The 21,304-nt window shown below is 35.4% G+C and overlaps 1 protein-coding gene across 1 annotated transcript in view; it reads left to right on the forward strand.

Annotated features, from left to right (window-relative positions):
* Positions 1-217: 217 nt before the first annotated feature.
* Positions 218-21,304, forward strand: part of LOC129004410 (MICAL-like protein 1) — a 259,639-nt gene continuing 238,552 nt past the window's right edge. Inside the window, exon 1 of the mRNA XM_054432989.1 lies at positions 218-316. Within this exon, the coding sequence (XP_054288964.1) occupies positions 314-316 (3 nt within the window). The 5' untranslated portion in view covers positions 218-313. The remainder of the gene's footprint in view (positions 317-21,304) is intronic.

Below are 21,304 nucleotides of genomic sequence, written 5' to 3' on the forward strand. Positions count from 1 at the left end.
TGAAATATCCCAATTGGTTGGTGTGTTCAGTTGCTGGTTCGATAGCCTTAAAAATGTTATTATGAATGTTTCTGAACACAATGTCTTCCCCCCCCCCCCACCACGGTGCGGCACGTGGTTGGGCTGGTTTCAACGAATCCCAGCTTGTCCTCTCCTTAATCATCCTTTATTGTATTAAGTAGTGTATTTACAATGATATCTTTATTTTCTGTTGCAGGACAAAAGAATATAAAGGTAGAAGAGCTTGAGTGTCCGAAACCAGAGGCTTTCCTGTACAGTCTCTCTCCTCCCATTAGACTCTTCTGCTGTCAACATGGTGAGTCGGCTTTGATACTTAAACACCCTTGTCAAACCTCATCCACACTAGAAGATTTGTTGTTTCTCGAATGTTCATAATTTGTTTGCAGGATGTTTTTCTACACCAGTACTTTGGAGTGTGATATTTGCAGTGTTTTGAGCAGTGCCTATCAGAGCAATGCCTGCATCTCTGTAGTATGCACCACTTGCTAAGAATTTCAACATAACTGCAAGTTGAATCGTAGTTGAGATTGAAGCTCTGGAGTTAGTGTCTGTTTTATTTATTCGTGTTCCCGCACTGTTGAGTAATATTTCTATATTTATTTATATAAGGATCATTCAAGTGAAGTAGAGCGTAAAGTAAAAAACCTGGTATTTGGATTTCACAATTCAAATACCAGTGTTGGGTTAATTGGCACATAGAGTACAAAGTTTTTGATGACATGCCCACCTACTTAGTCGATCTGACCATTGAATTCGGTGGACTCCACGATTGTCCCCACAGATGGACTGTGGACGAGTGTGTCACCTTTCGGTTCAAAAGCTCAACCTCAATCCTCTGTGTTGCAATCGCTGAGTCCACCAAATTCAATGGTCAGATCGACTAAGTAGGTGGGAGGTCATCAAAAACGTTGTACTCTATGTGCCAATTAACCCAACACTGGTATTTGAATTGTGAAATCCAAATACCAGATTTTTTACTTTACAATATGAACCCAGGAAAATGATTTTGAAAATAGTGACTACCGTCACATCTCCCCTGCCTAACTTCATATGGTCCCCATGTCCATTAAAAAGAACCTGTGTAGGCTAATGAAATTAAAATTCAAACAACAATTAGTAATAGTAACAATAAAGAAACTTAATGTAGATGTAACAAAACTACAAAAGTGGTATTGATTTAAGTATCCAAGAACATAGTAAAAGAACCAATTAATTTGTTGGATTAAGAGGTCGGTGATTATTTACTGTTTCTTCAGTAGACGTCAGGATGTGAAGTTCAGAATCAGTGGCAGTGGAACAGCACCAATGAAGGAAGTCCACTTTCCTCTTCTGCCGGTGGTTGTTCACATACTACTCCTGTTCTGCGTAGGCATGATCTCGATCCAGGTGGTCCATGAGGTGGTCTTCATCTTGAGCGCCGCCACAAGCTGGTTCTAGGCGTTGTTGAAACGGAATGGGCATTGTGGAAAGGTATTAGGGAAGTCAAAATGTGAGTTGGATTGGTCAAGGTTAAAAGCATATGTCAAAGAGAGTGAGGCGTCATAGATAGTGATGAGACTTAGACAATGAAAATGAGTGCCGGGAAAGATTTTGATGGGAGTGTGTGATGAGGATGGAGGAGGACAAAAAATGTAAGGAATATGAAAAGGTAAGAAAGGTGCATGACGGTGGTGGTAATTGATTGATTGGAAAGAGTTTAGAACTGGTGGTGTGGACGACGGTATGCGATACCGAGCCGGTACCCAAAGTCTAGATGTCGGTATTTTAATATATGGGGGCGGAGTTAGCGGTAGATGGAAGTTGTCTGTTATTCAGAGCTATTTCATTATAATACTCATTAACTGAATCATAAGTTTGAAACTCACTTGGTGAACTATACAAAGATATTTATGTCACCAATGAGTATGACGTTTTTCTTGTGTACTTCTCGTAGTTCTAGCGTGTCTGATAGGAGGTCAAGGGCAATTCTTGCATTTTCAATTGGTGGGAATCTATAGACCACCAATCGAAAATGCAAGAATTGCCCTTGACCTCCTATCAGACACGCTAGAACTACGAGAAGTACACAAGAAAAACCTCATATTCATCGGTGACATAAATATCGACAGGCTCACCCAAGATTCCAAAAATACCATGCTGGAAGAAGACCCATGACACAGCCACTTCAATAGACTGTATATGCTCAAACATACCATATGCGTATATTACTGGACAAGTTGTGCATACTGGTCTATCTGACCACACTGCGCAGCTGTGCCTGCTGAAAACACACCAAGAAGACACTTCCCAAAGATTTGTAATGAAAAGAAGCCTAAACAGCACAAACCTAAACAATCTAAAGGCTCACCTCCATCTACAAAATTGGGAACATGTTTACTCTTCACCGAATCTTGAAACCTCCTACAACAAATTTCATAATATTCTTCAAACAGCACTGGATTATACATGCCCATTAAAGAAAACTAAAATTAGTACTAACAAAAAACATATGAAGTACTACGATCCTGAAGCAAAATACCTTAAAGAGAACTTTTTGAAAGCTCTGCAAAAGTTTGAGTTAACGAACAGAAATGAAGACAAATTAGAAATGATTAATAGAAAAAGGATATACGACATGAAACTAAGAAACCTAAAAATGTCCTCAACAGCTAGCTTCATAGAACAAGCTGACAACAAACCAAAAGCTCTATGGCAAGTTATAAACAAGGAAAGGAAAGGAAAATGTGAAGAGAAAACCCTTACAGAATTAGAAATAAATGGCAAACTCACAAACGACACAAAAGAAATGGCCGAACACTTCAACACATTCTTCTCAAATATAGCAGAAAATACCCTTGACCAAAACAGAGCAATCGTTATAGACCCTGAAACAGTGCTGAATGGAGAGGAACCAGTCTGCCCAATACACCTTACCCTAACTTCAACATCCTATAAAGAAGTTAAAACGATAATAAACTCCCTAAAAGCCAAAACATCAAGTGGAATAGATGAGTTTTCCTCTAAGATGATAAAGCACTGCTCTCAAGAACTCATCTCTCCTCTGGTTTATCTTATAAATAAATCATTTAAAGAAGGCAAATTCCCATCCGCCATAAAAGTCAGTAAAGTATACCCCAAACATAAAAAAGGACCAACTGAAAATGTTCAAAATTACAGGCCCATCTCTCTCATCTCCAGTTTCTCTAAAATCATAGAAAAAATTGCTCTGGCTAGATTAATGACACATCTTAATCATAACAAACTCTTAACTGACAGCCAACATGGCTTTCGGAAAAATAAATCTACATCCTCAGCTATAACAGCACTAATTGAGTACGTCCTAGACCAGATAGAAAACTAACAATACATTTCCGCCATCTTCCTTGATTACAGTAAGGCTTTTGACTGCCTGGGCCACGACCTGATATGCAAGAAACTCGAAAGACTCGGTATAAGAAACTCTGCGCTAGAATGGTTCAAAAGCTACCTAACGGGACGTTCACAAGTCGTGGAACTGAAAAACTCATCAAATGAAGTCACAGAAAGTTTCAAATCTTCAAAAAGCAAGCTGACGAGAGGAGTTCCACAAGGCTCTGTATTAGGCCCGATTCTATTCATCTTATTGACTAATGACTTCCCCAAACAAATTGAGAGTGAAAATGCTGTTGCAATCATGTATGCAGATGACACAACCATTTTGATCAAGGTCAACACAGCCCAAAACCTTTACCTTAATTCAAAATCGATTCTAAATAAAGCTATCCTCTACTCAAAGAACAATGACTTAGCAATAAACCCCACAAAAACTACAACTCTGAATTTCAGTAAGAAAAAAGACATAGTCCCTCAATTAGAGGATATAACAATAGAAAACCACACAAAATTTCTCGGTGTTATCCTTGATAATAAACTAACATGGAAAGAGCACATCAACCACTTAAGCAAAAAAATCAGTACTGGAATATATGTCGTCAGAAGAATAAACTACATAGGCGGACTCTCCGTGGCCAAAACAGCTTACTTCGCACTGGTAGAGTCGCATCTTAGATATGGCTTGACAGTGTGGGGAGGAACTTCAACAAAAAATATGAATCGAATTCTTGTCCTTCAAAAGAAAGCCATAAGAGCCCTCGCCAACCTTGTCCCACCACAGACTTGCAGACTAGCATTTGCAAACCTAGGAATCCTCACAGTGGTGTCTCTCTACATACTTGAATCTATAAAGTATGCGAATGAAATAAACCCCCCAAGAAACCGAGACCTGCACCACCACAACACCCGTCATGGCTCCAAATTTGCACTACCAGTTCACCGAACAACTCTTTGGGAGAAAAAACCTTCCTACACCGGCTGCAAGCTGAGGAACCATCTACCTGACTACCTGAGAGACCTGACTGGCAACAAGCTACACCAGGAATAAGGAAGTGGCTAATCGCAAGACCCTTCTACTCAATAAAGGAATTTTATGAAAATTAACATGTACAATTCACTATTGTATTGACACTATTGTAATTCTTGACGAATTAACAATAAAGAATATTGTATTGTATTGTATTGTATTGTAAGATAGTTTGGAATCTTTATCGTGCTTAAGTTTTACAATCTAAGGTTTCCTCTTAAATAGGCGATGTCAGCGTCTCCCGGATAAGGTAGCCCTAAATGTTTATACCAGTTAAGTGTCTCTTTTCTATTACAGTTTTTAATATCTGACAAACTTAGTGCGTCCATTACTCGCCATTAGACATAGTTGTGTTATATGACACGAAAAATCATCTAAATAAAATAATTCACAGAGCTAATGTAACAAAATCAATCCACACATTCCTACACTAAGTAATCAAATTACTAATTTTTAACTCGCTATAGTAGCCATCGCATTCTATCAATATCTACAAAATAAAAGACATAAACAGATATAAAAATTAGCTTTAAACAGCGTTGTTATCAATTGTCATTTAAATAATACGCATCTTCAATAATCCAAAACAAAAATATTTGTGTATATAAGCTAATTATACACAAATATACACATGTAAAAGATCATCTAATGTGCAAGACTGGTCTAGGCGTGGGCAGATCAGCAAATGGCCAGGATCCTGAACAACACCACACACGCACAAGATGTTTTCTTCGTCTGGTAAGAGACCCCATTTCTGCATGTTTGTCTTGCATTTTGGTACCTCGACCCTAATTTGATTTAGGGTCATCCACACCGTGTAATGAAGGCCTCCACCAGGAGCCAGTTCCTCCCTGGCTGGTATGGGAGGGTTAGTCAACGTGGCCTCCCACCTTGCCACCCGATTTCTTGAGAGTGATCCATCCAGGACTCGTGTCCATGATAAAAAGCTCTTTCTGGACCGAAGCCGTCGCTCTGCAAGTTGGTGGCCGTGTAATTGGTGACGAGGGTCTGTCTCTTGCTTAGTCCTTTCTGCGTCGGCAGCTACATCACGTCGGATTGATGGAGGGGCGATCCCTAAGATAGGATAGAGTTTGTGTACTGGGGTTGGTTTCAAACACCCAGTTACAATCCGAGCCATGTCATTGACTGCAATGTCAACCTTTTTTGCATGTGACGATGCATTCCATACTGGTGCAGCGTACTCCGCGAGCGCTAAAGCTGAGGTTTTGAGGACATTAGGGTTAGCACCCCAGCATCTGCCGGTGAGCTTCCTGATGATATTATTCCTCGCTGAGACTTTACCTCTTGTCGCAATACAATGCGCCTTAAATGTCAGTGTGCGGTCCAGTATGACACCAAGATATTTGGGTGTAGGACAATGCTGAAGACGGTCTCCCCGCCACCTCACATTCAACTCACGGCCTGCTTCTCTATTGTTTAGGTGAAAGGCACAAACTTGGGTCTTGGATTCTTGAGGTGATTTGCATCATAGTACTGGGAAAGTTCATAGAACTGGTAAAGTAGTACTGGGGAAAGTTCATTTAGAGTCATAGTCAGCTTCTGTTCCACCTCTTCAAAACTCTGAGAAAGTGAAGAAAAGTGCCTACCATTGAAGTCAGCTGATAGTCTTTGGTAAAACTGTACACTTTTCCCAAGAGTCTTCGATGGTTTACGGTATCGTAGGCAGCTGTTAAATGTACAAAAGCGACACCCGTGATCTGTTTTCTCTCAAACCCATCCTCAATGTGCTGGGTCAAGTTTAAAACTTGGCCACAACAAGACTTGCCTGATCGAAAGCCTGCCTGTTGTGGAATGATCTTTTGTTCCAGAAAATCGCCGATTCGATTGAGTATCAGACGTTCTAATATTTTATATGTGTGGCATAAGAGAGAAACAGGTAGAAAGTTCTTAGGATCGTTTGGATCTTTCCCAGGTTTGAGCAGTGCAGCCACATGAGCTTTCCTCCATGCCTTTGTTATATGCATTTGGCTTATGCACATGTTCATGAGGCCCTGAATACCTGGTAGAAGACGTATAAAATAAAAGAGTGGCTAATAATTTTAAAACTAGATTAATACAGAGGCCTATCAACGAGAATTAAGCATGAGCTGCAGCTCACTGTCGTCTAGCTATTTGTTCTTAGCGAGGGTGTATCAAACGGCTAAAATCGCTTATCACACGCCCAAAATCAAAAGTGGATAATACTTTTATAACACACAACACTAATAGAAACTACTTTAAGTAAAAACAAAAACTTAAAACACGGCTGCCCCCACCATTTGCCACGATTAGTTTTGTGTTTAATTTGTGACTAGGGTTCATAGCAAGGGATCGTAATAAAAAAACAAATATAGAGAAAAAACTTACACTACTTTATTATTTCCAATAGAATTAATAGAACAAGTTCTTTTTAATAAATATAAGAATTCTTAAATACTTTAATCTTTTATCTAAAACGTAGTTTTTGACTATAGCACACCGAAACGAAAATGTAAAATGCTATAGAATATTTGATCTAAGAATGATAATAAAAATTAATTGAGTAGTTATTAAGTTTAAGATTCAAATAGTAATCAGGTTACCTCAGACAATCACTGAAAATACTAGACTTATACTGGAAAATTATAAGTTAAAAAATATAGTCACCTTACCAGTGAACAAGGCGACAGCTGGAGTGTCCCCAAAGACGGACTGTGGACGAGTGTGTCACCTTTCGGTTCAAAAGCTCAACCTCAATCCTCTGTGTTGCAATCGCTGAGTCCACCGAATTCAATGGTCAGATCGACTAAGTGGGCATGTTATCAAAAACTTTATACTCTATGTGCCAATTAACCCAACACTGGTATTTGAATTGTGAAATCCAAATACCAGGTTTTTTACTTTACAATATGAACCTAGCTGAAATCTACTGTCACAATATCAATAGTAGGAAGAAAATGACAGCTTAGTCCCCAAATAAGAACACAGCCCTCTACCAGTATGAAGAGGTTTTCCGCAAGGTTCTGTTCTTGGCCCAGTGCTCTATATCCTCTTTACAAATGATTCCCCATCTGTCTTCCAACAATATGAGAACATCAAATGCATAATGTATGCAGATGACACCTCAATACTGATAAGCAATGAATGACTCAGCTCAGGGCCTTGCAACTGACACTTTCAATGCCATAAACCAAGCTGTGGTATGTAGCAAACTTAATGACCTCGCTATCAACCAATCCAAAACAAAACAGTACATCTTCATTTTAGCCGTGGACACGATCAATTTCCAGATATATGAGCTGTCAACCCAGCACCAGAAGCCAAGCTGCTTGCAGTTACCATAGATTCTGACTTTCCATGGAAGGCTCACATAAATAGCCTTAGCAAGAGCCTGGAGGACTGGTGTGTATGTGGTTCGACAGATGACATGTATTGGTGGTAGTGATGTAAAATACCCGGGTATTTAAAACTCGGGGTAAATACCCTGGGTATTTACCCGGGTAAATACCCAAATTCCATAAATACCCGGGTATTTTGGGTATTTATGAAATCGATTGAAATTCATTTATATTTACCCCTAAATATGTTATTGTTATTATTACACGATAAATTAGGATAGTCTATAACACCTTTTACAGTAACTTTAAGCTTTGCTAGTACCTTTTATTTAATGATTCAGCACTTTTTTTTAAAATATTACATTTAAAGTTTCTAAATAAGCATTTAGTTTTGTGTCTTAAATCGAGTAACATCAGTTAAATTTTTAAAAACTTGCTAAAAGATAGAATATTAAAAAAGGCTGTGACTATTTCAATTGTTATAATTTTATAAATTTATAACCAATTAAATAACATAAACAAAATTATTTTAATTTATAAATATCCAGGAATTGTTGGGTACCTATTTATGATGCAATAAAAACAGTTGAACTTGCCATGAATAGTTTTATTAACAATACATTATTGCGTAGGCCAAAAACATTTTAGAATACTCCAAATTCCTAAGGCCTGATTGACATAGGCAGAATACTAAAAGTAATTATAATTAAACTTTTCTGTGTTACCGCCAGTGTTGGGGAAGCTACTTTTAAAATGTAGCTAGCTACAACTACTGCTACATTTCCAAAAAAGTAGCTTAGCTACAGCTACAGCTACAGTTCCGAAAAAGTAGCTAGCTACAACTACAGCTAACTTACAATGAAATGTAGCTACAGCTACAATTTTAGCTACTTTTCCAAAGACGTTACTTTTTATTCCACGCACATTAGGTAAATGTAAAATTAATTGCAACTCCATTTTTATTGAACAAACATTTAAACAAAAAATGTCAGTATTGTATCTAACATTACTTGGAAAACAAATTATTCCTAGATTGTATTTAATTTGTTGGCATTATAAACCTAACATTACAACAACAGAACCAAATAGTTAAGTGGCCCATCATATTTAGTACTTATTTTTTAAATATTGCATTATTTTTAAGCATCTTAAACTTATATGTAAATTTCATTAAGTTCAAAGGACATACAACCAAACTATATTTTAAAAGCTCATTTTATTTCTCCAAAATATAGATTCATTCATAGATGTCTTATATCAACAATTAAGACCAATAAAACTGTAAAACGATTATTTAAAAATACTTTTTTTTGTATTACAGAGCTAGCCTACTAAAATTGGAGTTTATTGCCTTTCTTTACTTTTAATGTTAAAAACGACATTGCTATAACTTTTAACCATAGTGATAAGTTACTTGTTCTAGGAATAACACTTTTCAATGTCAAGAAATCGTCCTTTATTGTCATTGTGCATAGGGCAAATTGTGCTTCAACCTTCGGTTTTTAATTTAAACATGTTGAAATTTGTAAAGTAAAAATAACATGTAGGCCTACTTGGCTATGTAACAAGTTGGCTATAGTAGGCTTGTTCTTGCAAGGATTAAACATATATATTCCTAATAATTGAACTTGGATCTTGGTATTCGTCTTAAACCATAGCATAGCCTAGGAATATAGTCCTATACAAGAGCTGTTAGCAGGAGCAAACTACACTATTTTTTCAATGTAAGTTTCATGTTATATGGAGATATTTTCGTTACAATTATCATGTAGTCTAGGCATATCTTAAATCTCATCAGGTAATTTCCTCTTTGTTAATTTAGTAAACCTTTGAAAAATCTTCGTAATCTAACCAAGGAAGGGCTTGTGATGATGAACCACAATCAACAGCTGAAGCAAAGGTTGATAGACCAGCTTTCTCATTATTTTAAGGTTTAGTGTTGGTTTCCATTAAAACCCAAGTTGAAACACTATCGATATAATAAAGAAACTAAATTGATTACTAATTTCCCTGTCAATCACTTGCAAGCATTCAATAGCTTCTCTTGTCGGTAATGTTTAAACGTCGTCTGCAACTAGCGATTTTATTTTATCTGACAGTAATCATAGAGTAGTAAATAAAGGAAATGAGAGCCAAAAATGTGGATAACACTCATTTTCACCACACTATGATGTTTTTGGCTGTATTACATATAGTCCAGGATCTGAAGGGGGTTGAGCATGCATGAAAAGGGTGACGCAATTTTATTTCTGATTGTTGTTATAGGCACTATAGTGATCACGAAAACGCATGTCGTCGCCCCCCAGCGTGGTCGACAACCCGGGGGGGAGGGGGGCAATATGGCGGGGGGCGCCGTTTACTAAAATGCCTATAACTCGAGAACTATTCTAGGTAGAACATTGCAATAAACGTCAATTTACTCAAAAAATTATAATCTTTAAAAATGTTAATGTAGTGAGATTCGTATCTTTGATGGTTTTTTAGTTATTTTATATTGAAGCTAAAAATCAATATGGGGTTATGGGGTTAAAATAGGTTTTTCCCATTTTTGACCCTAATAACCAAACAAATTGCAATTTATTTCTTAACCCATTTTGTAGAGCTTAAAAAAAGAAATAATTTAGTATAGCAAAGGGCTGTTGTATGCCTAACGGTTATGGATATAGTAAAAAAAACTTAAATTCAAAATGTCCATGTTATTCTTACGGAGAATCAAAAAAACTGTTGTAGTTTGCTTATCTATGGATATATTATAATCAAATTTGGCAATTTTGTTTATTTCATACTAAGCTATCAACATTTCAATATAAAACTCACCTCAATACCTTCCCTGTAGCAGCAAACCTAGGTACTCATTATAATTCATTTTATTTAAATCTATATAAATAAAATTACAGTTTTGTCTGTACATTGCTTAGAATCATGCGGTTTTTGGTTATTTTTACGTTTCATAGCCTAAGAAAGCCGAAACGAGTCTTATCTCAATTTCTGTCTGTATGTCTGTCTGTCCATTCTGTGACTCGGTCTGTAACGCCAAAATGTCATTTTACGCGGCCTACTCTTAGAAAACTAGAGTACCGATCAAGGTTTTAATAATTTTTCTGTATTAACTGGATTGGTGAGAGTGTCTTTGGCTATAAAAACGTGGCCTCGCTTCTTCTAAAACAAAATAACGAACCACCAAAAACCCAATTTTGTTCGATTTTTGTCAAATTGTCTCCCAATGTTTATTGTTACATTACATTTTATGAAATGGTAACGATCAGCTGTTTGGATTAGTTCTCACTTCTAGCTGTCACCGATATGTTTACATTAAAAGTTGTTTACAAATAATACCGCAACCATTTCCGATCAAGTTTTGTCAGCAAATCCAAACCAAGTGAGATTAAAAACGTTGTGCCTTACTTAACCGGTTTAATTAATCGCAAGTGCAACGATTGTTCTTGAGTTTTGATAACCGGGGAAAATACCGTGATTCAGTGTTGTATTAGTGCAAGGAAACTTACATTTTTTTAATCATCGTCACCAATACCGTAGCTTACAAAGGTTTCCACTCATTGACGGTGCTTCAAGGACAGTTGTGTAAAGTGCAAAGTAAAAAATCACAACTGCAGTGGGTGATGGTGGATGTTGCTGCGATCTTGGAAGATCTTTCTGATTTCGCTGTGATCGTACCGTAACAGAGAACTAAACTCGCTTTTCCAATGTGTCACTTTTGGTTTCTACTTACTTTCATTTCGACAACGATATCGGTACTTTTCCTACTTAGGAAATAAAACTACAAACGTACAAAACCCCAGATTTGTGCGTTTTTTTGTCACATTTCCTCCGAATGTTTGCTATATATATGTACCGATTATCGTTTAGAGATTACGCAATCTTTTAAATAAGAAACCTTTGTTTGGATAAAGGTGGTTTCTTCAAACTGTCATTAATATGTTACCTAACATTAAAAGCTGCTTACAAATAATGCCATTAATAGGAAATAGCTTTGTTTTTCGAAAACTAAAAAAAAATTAAAACCAAAGGAGATTTTATTGCTAATAACATCATCAATCGTTAATAACTTCGGCACCGGTACTGCACCACATCAAGTGAAAGTTTTTTTAGCAAACCATAGTGAGTTTTCAAAGCTTTACGTTGTTTACGTTACATGTTACATGTTTTGTGGCCTGTGTATTTATTTATTTATATATTTGCCAACTGATTAACACCTATAATACAGTTTGATTAGAAGGACAGTTTGAATTAGTCGTAAGTACTACAGTTCTTTTCTCAAATGTAAACGTTGGTTTTTGGTACCGGTACTGTTACTTTTCCTTAGAACCGGTGGTAGCAGTAAGAATAATTTTTACATACAAACACATCACTATTATCACTATTTATTTATAAACACTGTACCTTATTGCTTATTAAATTTAATTGATGTCTTACTGTATAATTTTTAGCGTTTTCTGTCTGGACTCCAAAATGTTGTGTGGACTCAATTCTGTATTTGTGTGTGTATGTCTATTGGTAATGCATTAATGTCCTTATTTTTCGTGGAAAAGACAAGAGCACCATTGTTAATAAAAATTTCAACCCGAAGAAAGTGTGCAGTAGTGAGTCGATCCACCAGGTAGATTGAGGTCGATTGAGGTAGTGTTTTAACTACTTTTAACCAGTGTGAAAAGTAACTTTCCATTACAGGCCTACCTTAGGGCTATGCCTCATAGATCTATACTGTAAAGCAATTGCTTTCATCGTTAGATATAAAATATGGACTAACACGATCGGGTGACATTTTATTGCGAAGCATTCGTTTTGGCTTTGAAACTGTCATATATTGTATTTGAGAAGGTTTATATGTATTCCTAAACAGTTATAGTTTTGCCATCATATCTGGAAAAATGCACACTAAATATGCAAACCAACTCCTGTTCTGAATATAAGGTTTTAACTTACTACAAGATTCCCGTACGTAGAACGGGCAAACAGCTAGTAGGAAATAAAGCTGACAGTTTTCAGGGAATATTTGAGTATAATATAATATTGAGTCTGCAGGTTTACTGCGGCAGGGGTACTTTTTAAAGCAACCGAAATTACAAGTACCAAGAGACACCTTTTAAGGATAAACATAGCTTTTATGTTTGTAGATCTATGAATAAAAAAAATTGATGAAAAATCAGGAAAAAATTATAGGAAAAACTGTTCTTTACTTAAGGTCCGTGAAGTTGGCGTACCCATATTAGCGTATCCACTTTTGATCATACCAATCGTTAGTTCATCGTTAGTTCTCGATAGTTCCCAAATGTTTTCGTTAGTTCTCAAAAAATAAAAAAGTTATAGCCGATAATAAGTGGGTACGCTAACTTCACACTTCCGGGTTCTAGCGCGCGCCGTTTTCTGATGAGAAATGTTTACATCTATATATCAATCGTTAGTTCTTCGTTAGTCCTCGACAGTTCCCAAATTTTTTCGTTTGTTCTCAAAAAATAAAAAAGTTACGAGGCATACAAAGTGGGCACTCTAACTTCACAACTATAGAATTTCCAGTGGACACAGTTTTCTTACTATAAATGCCTATATCTAGATACCAATATTTAGTTCTTCGTTAGCTCTGGATAGTTCTCAAAAATGTACACTCAACTATTCTTTCAAACATTCATAGCATCGTTCTTAAACAGTTTAGAAATACGTTTAAAATTAAATGTGTTAGATTATTAATATATACCGAGAATAAATATTTTATCTTATGAAAATCTTTTTATAATAAAATAATTAATTAAAATTTAGTTTAATGATTTGCAAAAAGGGGGTTTTATTCAAGTTCCATGCCTATAGCCGGCTCCAGACTGTACCTACGCTCGCAAGTAGCAAATGGCAGCAAATGCTCGTCCTCGTGTTTTCCGTTCATTGCCGGTATTTTTGCACACATCAAAGTGAACGAATATCTTTGCAATTCCCGAAACGAACAGTTTTTGGGAAAACAACACATGTGTGTAGATGTTTTACTCGTTAGATCGTCGAACGGCAAATATGTCGTGTTTTGGGAGTGGCGCATGTCTGGAGACAGCTTATTTTGTTGACGGAAGAACTTGAAATGGCGCTTGACACGGCTTAACAGTTGAAAATGACTCTAATCCATTTATTTTGTATAGTAGTATACTGTAAGCATTTTTCGTCGAATGAAGGTACGCGCTGGAAATCAGAAGTGTTAAATTAGTTTATCTATTCATTATGGGCTATACGTCTATTTATTTATTTATTAGTGACAAAAAAATTTTATAACTATCGAGCAGAGATAACGACTGGTAAATAGATATAGGCGTTTTTCTTCATATGACAGGACGCGCTAGAAATCGGAAGTATCATTAATATAACCACTTTATCAGCCATAACTTTGTTTTATTTATTAGAACTAAAGAAAATCCTGGAGAACTATCTAGAAGTAACGATTAATATTTATTTTATTTTATTTTATTTTGCATTCCAACGGATAGCTCCATTTTAATATTTGGTACAATTATACATGAAATAACATAGAATACTTGCTTACTACACTAGCCTAGTTATGCAATAGTTTACTGAAAACAATGTAAATGAATTAGTTAATAAGGAAAACGAAAAGGAGAAACGGCAAAAAGATGGCAAAAATGACAGCGGCAAGCAACAAAACGAGTGGAAAACATAGCAATAACAGCATAGCTAATAAAAAATAATAATAAAAAGAATTTTTTCGTCAGATGCAGTTGCACGCTAGAATTTCTGTAGGTGTGAAATTAGCGTCCTTATTCAGCTTCAACTCATCAGGTGCAATTTTTAAATTTTTTTAGAACTAACAAAATAAATCGGTGAGCTATTAAGTACTTACGATTAATATTAAGATATAGGCACTTTTAGTCAGACAAGGGTGCACGCTAGGAATGATTTGGGTGTGAGGTTGGAATAATCACGTTTAAGACCTTATTGGCTTTTTAATTTTTAAGAACAAGCAATAATATTGGGGAACTAACAAGAAATAACGATGAACTAAAAATTGGTATACAGGGTGACAAAAAAGTCTGGAAACGTCTTGATATCTTTTTGAGTAAAATCGTTAGAAAAGTCAAACCTTTCACATCAACTTATATGTATAAAAACTACTTTTTGCAAGCATTACCATTTTTTTACCTTCACCAGGGGACGGCCCATGAGGAGTAGGTACATAATCTTTAATGTAAGCATAGGTTGATATGCACATCATTTTAAAGGTCTGGTCAAGTGGAGTTCATTGCCGGAAACCGCGTCAAAAAAGGTTCATCCGTTACAAAATGGCGGCATTTCAAAGTTCTTGCTGAATATAACTGCACAGGCCTTATACTCATAGTCAAAATTAGCCGGGAAATCTGAAACCCGGTTAAATTTATTTTGAAGATTGAATAAACATAGTCTATGAGCTAGTTGACTTTAAAATACAATTTCAGCTCTCAAGATAATGTTTAATACGAGTATTTACCAATACGAAGGCCTGTAAAGGTATATTCCACAAGAACTTTGAAAGGCCGCCATTTTGTAACGGATGAACCTTTTGAGACGCAGTTTCCGGCAATGAACTCCACTTGACCAGACCTTTAAAATGATGTGCATATCAACCTATGCTCACATTAAAGATTATGTACCTACTCCTCATGGGTCGTCCCCTGGTAGAGGTAAAAATATGAAAATACTTGGAAAAAGTAGTTTATATACATGTAAGTTGATGTGAAAGGTTTGACTTTTCTAACGGATTTAGTTAAAAAGATATTAAGCCGTTTCCAGACTTTTTTGTCACCCTGTATAGATATAAGCGTTTTTAGTCAGAAAACGGTGCCCGCTGGAAATTTTATAATTTTGAAGTCAGCGTACTCACTTTGTATGCTTCGTAACATTTTTATTTTTTGAGAACTAACGTAAATATTGGAGAACTATCGAGAACTAACGAAGAACTAACGATTGGTGTATAGATATAAGCATTTATAGTCAGAAAACGGTGCCCGCTGGAAATTGTATGGTTGTGAAGTTAGCGTACCCACTTTGTATGCCTCGTAACTTTTTTATTTTTTGAGAACTAACGAAAAAATTTGGGAACTGTCGAGGACTAACGAAGAACTAACGATTGATATATAGATGTAAACATTTCTCATCAGAAAACGGCGCGCGCTAGAACCCGGAAGTGTGAAGTTAGCGTACCCACTTATTATCGGCTATGACTTTTTTATTTTTTGAGAACTAACGAAAACATTTGGGAACTATCGAGAACTAACGATGAACTAACGATTGGTATGATCAAAAGTGGATACGATAATATGGGTACGCCAACTTCACGGACCTTAAGTAAAGAACAGTTTTTCCTATAATTTTTTCCTGATTTTTCATCAATTTTTTTTTATTCATAGATCTACAAACATAAAAGCTATGTTTATCCTTAAAAGGTGTCTCTTGGTACATGTAATTTCGGTTGCTTTAAAAAGTACCCCTGCCGCAGTAAACCTGCAGACTTAATATTACATTATACTCAAATATTCCCTGAAAACTGTCAGCTTTATTTCCTATTTAAATAAAATGAATTATAATGAGTACCTAGGTTTGCTGCTACAGGGAAGGTATTGAGGTGAGTTTTATATTGAAATGTTGATAGCTTAGTATGAAATAAACAAAATTGCCAAATTTGATTATAATATATCCATAGATAAGCAAACTACAACAGTTTTTTTGATTCTCCGTAAGAATAACATGGGCATTTTGAATTTAAGTTTTTTTAACTATATCCATAACCGTTAGGCATACAACAGCCCTTTGCTATACCAAATTATTTCTTTTTTTAAGCTCTACAAAATGGGTTAAGAAATAAATTGCAATTTGTTTGGTTATTAGGGTCAAAAATGGGAAAAACCTATTTTAACCCCATAACCCCATATTGATTTTTAGCTTCAATATAAAATAACTAAAAAACCATCAAAGATACGAATTTCACTACATTAAAATTTTTAAAGATTATAATTTTTTGAGTAAATTGACGTTCATTGCAATGTTCTACCTAGAATAGTTCTCGAGTTATAGGCGTTTTAGTAAACGGCGCCCCCCGCCATATTGCCCCCCTCCCCCCCGGGTTGTCGACCACGCTGGGGGGCGACGACATGCGTTTTCGTGATCACTATAGTGCCTATAACAACAATCAGAAATAAAATTGCGTCACCCTTTTCATGCATGCTCAACCCCCTTCAGATCCTGGACTAATACGTCAATTGGTGGCTGAAAGTTACGTTTTGCTGGCCATGCCAACTGTCATCGAAATTTGGGGACCGAGCAGGTTTTTACAGGCCGGGGCCGCAAAATCAGCTGTCCGCTTACTTACTTAAAACATGAATGCATTTTAAATACACAATCAAAATCCATAGCATTGCAATAGAATTGTGTTATTGTCACCGTTGCCTAGCAACTATTTATTTTTATTTTTGCTGATTCCTCAAATTATTTCTTTACATAACCTTAATGTTGTAGTTGTGTTGACTATCAGTGTGCATTATTATAGTGGTGAATAGTGGTAATAGGGTATAGTGTGGTGAAAAATAGCGTTCGTACCACGGGCAGAAATGGTTTTGCAGCTCTCGATCGATTTAAGTTCTCGACTTCGTCTCGAACTTAAAAACTATCTCGAGCCGGCAAAACCTCATTTTCGGCCCTAGGTACGAAATATACTATTAATGGCCTCCATGTCCACACAACGTTGTAATAGGGAATGAAACGGCTGCAACCAGCTGTATGAAGCCAAGAAAGTAGGCCTAATTTTTTTTGAAAATCTCAGTTTGAAAGAGGTTGTTTCACGTAAGGTTGAGGTTATGATAAAAATCACTATTTCAAACAATGTTTATGTAGCGAGAAAAGTAGCTAAAATTCCGCTACAACTACTTTAAAAATGTAGCTAGCTACAAAATCTTAAAAGTAGCGTAGCTACAGCTAACGCTACAAAAAAAGTAGCGCGCTACTTCCCAACACTGGTTAACGCTTGGTTGGAAACAATAATATATTTGGATAAACCTACTAAAAAAATGTATCTCCTGTTTTTTGGCCTAACTTAATATAATTTTGAAATATTTATTGTGCTTCAGATTAAAATGTTTTGTATCACAAGTTTATGAAAATAGTTTTTTTTATTTTGATAGGGTAGAAGGGGGGAATTGGGTACTAGGTTTTGTAAAATGTACTTTGTATGCTAAAACAAATTGCATCACTTTACAACTTTTACGCCTTCATTTAAAGGCTTCCAATAGACATCTTTTCACTTATTTTCAGACCTGCAAGTTGTTTTGTTCTATTAAAAATATATATATATATATTTCATACCCAATTACCCCAAAGGGGGGAATTGGGTACTACACCTATTATACATTAAAATGACCTATTAAAAATTCTGGGAAAATGGGTGTTATTAAGAAAACACAAATAAGCATTTTAAGACAAGTTTTAGTCTCTTATCATTATTTTTGACAATTTTATAAAGCGTTAAAGTTATTTTTTGAAAACTTTACAGTTTTTCAAAGATATTTCTTTGTAATAAATCCTTATAACCTAGGGTTATAAAAATTGTATTAATTGTAGCTTCTTAGACATACTTAAACATAAAACAAGTTGGATTATTCTAACTTATTACAAAAAAAAGTTATAAGAAGACAAAACTTTGAAAAACTCTTATGGTCTTCTGCCTCTAAGCCGATGTGACGGGGGAATTGGGTACTAAGCCATAATTTCTTTAATATTCAATGCACAGAAGTCATACCAACCTAAAGCAATTCTTAACTACCCCCTAAAAGCATATTTTAACTAAAAAAACACAGATGTATTGTTATCAGGCAAAAAAAAATATAGTACCCATTTTCCCATGAGGGGGCAATTGGGTACTAACATTTTCAACCCCTAAAAAATACACTTAAAAGTCAATTTAAAAATTCCTAAACTTCAGAAAATTACTATTAGTATGTATACTTTGCTCTTATGAGATAAAAGTAAATATTTTGCAGTAACTGAAATTTTTATATTGTTTCCAAGGTTACTCGGACCAAGTTTGATAGGCACTTTAAAAATTGAAAAACGTAAGGGGTGAACAAATTATTTTTTAACTCGTTTCAATTTCAATATAACAACCTAAAATAAATTTGAGGTTTATAAAACATAACTAGCTATCACTACAGATTTTTTAATTCTTTCTAATAAAAGACATGTATTTTTTAAAAAATTTCAAAAAAGTTCATACCCAATTACCCCTAATACCCAATTCCCCCCTTCTACCCTACCATTGATACTAACAAAAGATCTAGAACAAAAATTTTATTAAATCCTGCCATACTACTGATTGGTTTTTAATTATTTTCTTCTTAAAAGTTGTTAACACATAGGCCACTACTAGGTTAAATTTTCCTGTCTTTCTAAATAATAATTATTACTTTCCAAATTATTTTTTTCATTTTAGAATTTAGCCTCCGGATTACGTTGAATATATTAAAATGGTGTAAATACCTGCTTCGTGGTAATCCTATTGTTGCTAGTGTCGCAACTAGTTTCGACTTTCTACAAAGTCATCTTCAGGCGAAGGCGTCAAGGATGTCAAATGGTGGTCACTTCATATGAAGGTCGTCATTACACATAAAGTACATAAAAACACGAACACGAACACGGACATTAACACGTAAAAACGTTACATTTAACACGATTAAATGAACAACGGTAACTGTAAAGGGATGATGTGACACGACCGGGATGGATGCAAGGTCTAGACAAATGTACCATTTTTACGTGTTAATGTCCGTGTTCGTGTTCGTGTTTTTATGTACTTTATGTGTAATGACGACCTTCATATGTGGTGACCACCATTTGACATCCTTGACGCCTTCGCCTGAAGATGACTTTGTAGAAAGTCGAAACTAGTTGCGACACTAGCAACAATAGGATTACCACGAAGCAGGTATTTACACCATTTTAATAAATTATTTTTCTTCGCTTTCAATAAAATAAATTCATCTCTCTATCATAGAAATTAAAAAATCATAAGTAGTCAGGACCAGTGCAACCATGCGACCAGGGTATTTATGCCGATTATGCTTTATGCTGAGACCTGGGTATTTATGGCGATAATACCCATAAGTAAAATGCTAGTAGTGACCATCTGAAATGTTGTTTAACACATTTTATTATCATTTTACTATCCTTACAGGGTAATAATTGCAAAAAAAATCTCAATCTTTTCTAACTTTAATACAAATTATAAATACCCAGCTTATGGGTATTTACCCGGGCCTCGGGTAAATACCCAATTTATATTTACCTACCCACTGGGTATTTACCCGGCCCACATCACTAATTGGTGGGCTATTAACTGCAAAAACAGCTTACAAATTATAAATACCCAGTTTATGGGTATTTACCCGGGCCTCAGGTAAATACCCAATTTATATTTACCTACCCACTGGGTATTTACCCGGCCCACATCACTAATTGGTGGGCTATTAACTGCAAAAACAGCTTATTTTTCACTGATGTAATCTCATATCAGATACAGTCTTGCAATATGGGGAGGAACCTCCCAAGAAAACCTTACCCGGATTCAAAAACTACAAAAAAGTCCATTCTTCTGGGTTCTTTCATAACCTACCTTCTCCTCCTGGACCGGCTCATTTGATATTTTTCATTTAGGATCTGAATGATTTTTAAAAGTGATAAATGTTTATTTGAAATTTGAAACTGAGTTACTATGGATATGGGGGTTTTATATTTTAATTTAATTTACATTTCTAAGTAACAGGATTTTTGCTGAGGAAAGTTTATCTTGTGCCATTTATTAATATTCTATTATTAGGTTATGCTACTACTGTATATTATGAGAATAGCTTCCTTACATAATTTCCTGTTGCAGCAAACCTGCGGACTAAGTGAATTTCCAGTTGTCTGATTGGATTTTTACTAAATTATTTCTTTAAATTATTAAATTACCAAATTAGTTAAATATTAAAAATAGCTTATTCCCTATACGGGAAATTCGCTAAAAAGTGTGTGTTGCTAGTCTAGCTTCGTGTCTCAGACTTCCATATGGGAGGGATGGGTTCGATTCCCAATCCACCCACAAATCATATGGGTTTGGATTGCTTTCCCAAAAGTGTTTGATAACACACTCACTCTTCTCCGAAAATGCCACAGGCATAGACAAGAACAAGAAAAATATCAGATTTATTCCCAATTTAAATAACATTGGTTTAACAAATACTTAGGTCAACGGCTGCAGGAAAGGAAAACAGTATTTATTATGTTATAATAATATGTTATAAAACAATTAAATTGTCCATTTGGGATGAAAATATATCCATAAACAAACAACCAAATTACAACAGTTTTCTTTTTCTCTATAAGAATAACAAAGGAGTTTTAAATGAACCGTTTTTTTATTATTTCTCTGTTACCTGCACAACAATGCTACGATGTAAAACTTTTTTAAAAGCTACACCTTAGCTCTAATGATAATTGGCTATTTTCATGTTTAAAGAATAAAACACTCAAAGATTTTGTAAGAATAGAGTTTAGCTAGCTTACCTGAGAAAAT

Source organism: Macrosteles quadrilineatus, unplaced genomic scaffold, assembly GCF_028750875.1.
Source record: "Macrosteles quadrilineatus isolate MER2022 unplaced genomic scaffold, UCM_ALF_1.0 Scaffold_1__1_contigs__length_201487025, whole genome shotgun sequence".
NCBI lineage: Eukaryota > Metazoa > Arthropoda > Insecta > Hemiptera > Cicadellidae > Macrosteles > Macrosteles quadrilineatus.